This window comes from Neopsephotus bourkii, unplaced genomic scaffold (assembly GCF_033783945.1).
Source record: "Neopsephotus bourkii isolate Nb327-2 ecotype Australia unplaced genomic scaffold, CSIRO-AGI_Nbou_v1 NB_956, whole genome shotgun sequence".
Lineage (NCBI taxonomy): Eukaryota > Metazoa > Chordata > Aves > Psittaciformes > Psittacidae > Neopsephotus > Neopsephotus bourkii.
The window spans coordinates 10736-14486 of NW_026901450.1; the positions used below are offsets into that span (position 1 = coordinate 10736).

At 57.9% G+C, this 3751-nt stretch overlaps 1 protein-coding gene across 1 annotated transcript; it reads right to left on the bottom strand.

Annotated features, from left to right (window-relative positions):
* Positions 1–391: 391 nt before the first annotated feature.
* LOC133215135 (acrosin-like) lies at positions 392–3369 on the bottom strand. Its single transcript, XM_061358901.1, has 5 exons — positions 3290–3369; positions 2788–2988; positions 1989–2254; positions 1453–1601; positions 392–751 (listed from the first exon to the last, which is right to left on the bottom strand). Exons 1-5 carry the CDS (start codon positions 3367–3369, stop codon positions 392–394), a joined length of 1056 nt encoding a protein of 351 aa, XP_061214885.1.
* Between the last annotated feature and the right edge of the window lie 382 nt (positions 3370–3751).

Sequence of the window (3751 nt, forward strand, 5' to 3'; positions counted from 1 at the left end):
GGAGGCTTCAGCATGGATTGGAGCTGGGGTGATGGATTCCAACTGGAACAGGGAAGTTTAGGTTGGAGGTAAGGAAGTGAGGGTGCTGGGACACTGGGATGGCTTGGATGGAGAAGGATGGATGAGGCTTGGAGCAACCTGCTCTAATGGAAGCTGTCCCCCCTCCCTCTTCATGCCATGCTCTAATGGTGGGGCAATATTGGACTTGATGCTCCTGAAGGTCTTTCCCAACCTGGTTGATTCCAGCTCCTGCTTCCCACGGTTCCCTGCCCTCCATCCCTCATTCCCATCCCTCCCCATGGACCAGGAGATGGGCAGGCGAAGCATCTCCTCAATGGGAAAATAAGGCAACTTTATTGAAGCTCAAGCCAGCTTCAAGCGATGCCGCTCCTCAAGTCTTCTTGCCCCTTAGAGCCTGCAGCAGCTCCTGCACCTGACTGATTAATTCCTTCAGCAGCCGGTATGGGAAGGAGCAGATGCCACTGATGCTGGAGGCTGTCGGAGCCGGCATCGTCTGCTGGATGGGAGCATGGGAGACATACTGGTGGCTCCATGTCAGGGGCGTTGTGGAGGCTCCCGCGGAGCGGAACATCCGCAGCTGGTGGAGGATCCAGTCATGGAAGTGCCGTGTGGAGGTGTAGACCCCCGGTTGCTTGGCCCTGGCACAGCCACGGCCCCAGCTTGTCAGCCCCACAACCCAGAAGAAGTTGGCACGGGTGTCCCGGCACATGAGGGGACCGCCGCTGTCACCCTATGGAGGAGAATCAGAGAGGGGATGAGGATGGGGATTGGTGGCCATGGCAACGCCTGAGGCGACCACTGCTGTCACCCTATGGAGGAGAATCAGAGAGGATGAGGATGCGGATGGGCGGCCATGGCAACACCGGAAGGGACCGCCACTGTCACCTTATGGAGGAAAACGGGAGAGGATGAGGATGGGCACGGGTCACCATAGCAACGCCAGAGGGGACCACCGCTGTCACCCCATGGGGATGGAAGCGTTCTCCTTCATCATTTGCGTGTGGAGAGTGACCTTCAGCATGGATTGGAGCCGTAAGACTAGGAGTGATGGGTTCCAAATACAACAGGGGAGTTTGGGTTGGAGGTAAGGGGAAGTTGTTCACTATGAGGGTGGTGGGACACTGGGATGGGTTGGGTGGAGAAGGATGGATGGAGCTTGGAGCAACCTGGTCTAATGGAAGGCATCTGTGACCCTTGCTTAGAACTGGATGCTTTAAGCTCCTTCACAAGCTAACCCATTCCATGAATTCATGCTCACGACATGGTTTAGTGGTGGAATCTCAGTGCTCTTAAAGCTCCAACCTCTATGGTTCCTGTGCAGGGATGATGGACCAGGAGCTGGATGCGCTTCCGAAGCTGGGATAAAGGGGGATGCAGAGCAAGGCCCTGCAGATGGGGGCGGAGAAGAAGGACCCAGTGGCACATCCCTACCTGGCAGGTGTCGATGCCCCCCTGGGGGTACCCAGCACAGAGGTTGTGGCTCTTGATGGCCCCTTGGTACCACAGGCTGCTGTTGCAGAGCTGGACGTCGATGAGGCGGACCTTGGCCTCCTGCAGGGCAGATGGGGACGATGCCCCCGCTGTGGGGACACAAAGGGGGTCAGGACTGGGGGTAGAAGGGATGGATTTGGGGGTATTTGGGGCTGAGAAGCTCCATGGGAGCCATAAACACCTCCTCCATGGCCTGGGCTGCATCCCCTTTGCTGATGCTGCATCCTCAACATAAGGAGGACATGGAGGGACCTTCAGCGATAGGGCAAGGGGTGAGGGGTTCCAACTGAACCAGGGATGCTCAGGTTGAAGGAAGTGGTGGGAGACTGGGATGGGTTGGATGGAGAAGGTTGGGATGCTCCACCCCAGTCAGAGCAACCTCCAATAGACCCGCATGAGCTTTACCCTCCCTTTCATCCCATTCCATGAATCCGTGACCCAGCAATCCAAGGCCAACGGGGCCGTCGGGCACTCACTTCTGGCTTCCCTCGCGCCCCATCCGCTGATGAAGCACTCAGAGAGCTGGGATACCCTGAGTGTCGCATCGGGCAGGCAGGCGAGCTGCACGTGGTACCCGCACTGCACCGGCTGGTCCAGCTCCACCAAGGCGATGTCGAAGCCGTCGGAGGCCTTGGTGTAATACTCATGGACCACGACCTTCCGCATCCAACGTTTCTGGGTCTCTGAATTGGCCCAAGCCAGGTCCGTGATTCCGACCATCACGTACCAATCCGTGGTGAAGCTGGGAGGGAGTGGAAGAGCAGGGATTGGAGCCATAGGACAAGGGGTGATGAGATGCGACGGAATTGCAGGTTGGAGATAAGGAAGGGATTCCCTATGAGGGTGCTGGGTCACTGAGATGGGATGGATGGAGAAGGTTTGGATGCTCCATCCCTGAGAGCGCTCAAGGCCAGCTTGGAGCAAGCTGCTCTATGGAAGGCATCTCTGCCCATGGCAAGTGCTTGGAACTGGATGATCCCAAGCTCCTTTGCCACCCAACCCATTCCATGATCCATCCCATTCCATCCCGTTCCATTCCATCCCATCCTATTCCATTCTAATCTATTCTATGGAGAAGAGGGTTTGGAAGGAGCCACATTGCTTCTGCTTCCCAAAGGAAAGCACTGCCCCAGCAAGCCTTAGGCTCAAGGGATGTCAAGCTGGAAGCAGCCTTCTCCTGAGCGCTCTTCCCAGAGCATCCAGGATGGGGAAGGAGACGGGATGGGAGCTGCTCCTTGCCTATTCCCTATGGCTGGAATCCCTTCTCCCCCTTACTTTTGCCCGATGAAGCAGTGAGCGGCCGTGAGGACCCATTGGGGGGTGATGAGGGAGCCCCCGCAGATGTGCGAGAAGCCGGTGGCCGTGGGGAACTGGATGCTGACCATCCATGGCCAGGCGCCCTGGTGCGCATCCATGCCTCCGACAATGCGTGACATCCCATAGTAATCAGCCATGGGACGGGTACCGCAGGTCCCTCTGGAAGCAGAAGCCCAACACCTGATGGTTAGGAATGAAGAGCGAGCATCGTCCCACCCCATTGGGCGATGCAGGGACAAGGGACCCTATGGGGTGTCCCAAAGATGAGCATCATCCAACCCCCTAGGGTGCTGAGGGACAAGGGACCCTATGGGGTGCCCCATAGCTAGGCTGTGCCACCGCATGAGGTGATGGCGAAGAAGCGGGGTTCTCCCAGTCCCACCACCCCACTGGTGTGACCATGGTTGGAAGCAAGCAGCAGCACCTCTCTATGGAATACCCGGAGCCTGGTGCCACTCACCCACAGCTGTCCCAGGAGCCGTGCACGAGCCAGGGCAATGACAGCACGATGAGGACATGGAGCAAAGCCATTGCTGCCATCAGCGCTGAGGGTGACACACAGGAGCTGCCACCACCACTGAGGGTGACACCAAGATGCTGCCACCAAGGAGCTGCAACCAAGGAGCTGCTGCCACCAAGGAGCTGCTACCACCACTGTGCCCAAAGCGCAACTGCCCTAGGGTGCTGGATGCAGGTCCCTTGGTGCTGGGGCTGATGTCATAGAGAGGAAGGTTCCATGGGGGGGAGGACATGGGGGGTTCCATGGAGTGTTCCAGGGGGAGATGGGGGGGGGTCTGATGGGCTTGGGATGACTTGAATCCCTATGGGATGCTCTGGAACTCTGTGGGATGAAGAAAATGGAAGCAAATGGGGGGCACTCAAAGATGAATACAGGGATCACAAAGGAGGATGGGGGCACCCC

Excerpts from the sequence above, each read along its gene's own strand:
- LOC133215135 (XM_061358901.1), bottom strand. The coding sequence starts at position 3,369 with ATGGCAGCAATGGCTTTGCTCCATGTCCTCATCGTGCTGTCATTGCCC. Across the intron at positions 2,989-3,289 it reads GGCTCCTGGGACAGCTGTGG|AGGGACCTGCGGTACCCGTC; the intron begins GTGAGTGGCACC and ends TTCTGCTTCCAG. Across the intron at positions 752-1,452 it reads GGGGCATCGACACCTGCCAG|GGTGACAGCGGCGGTCCCCT; the intron begins GTAGGGATGTGC and ends TCTCCTCCATAG.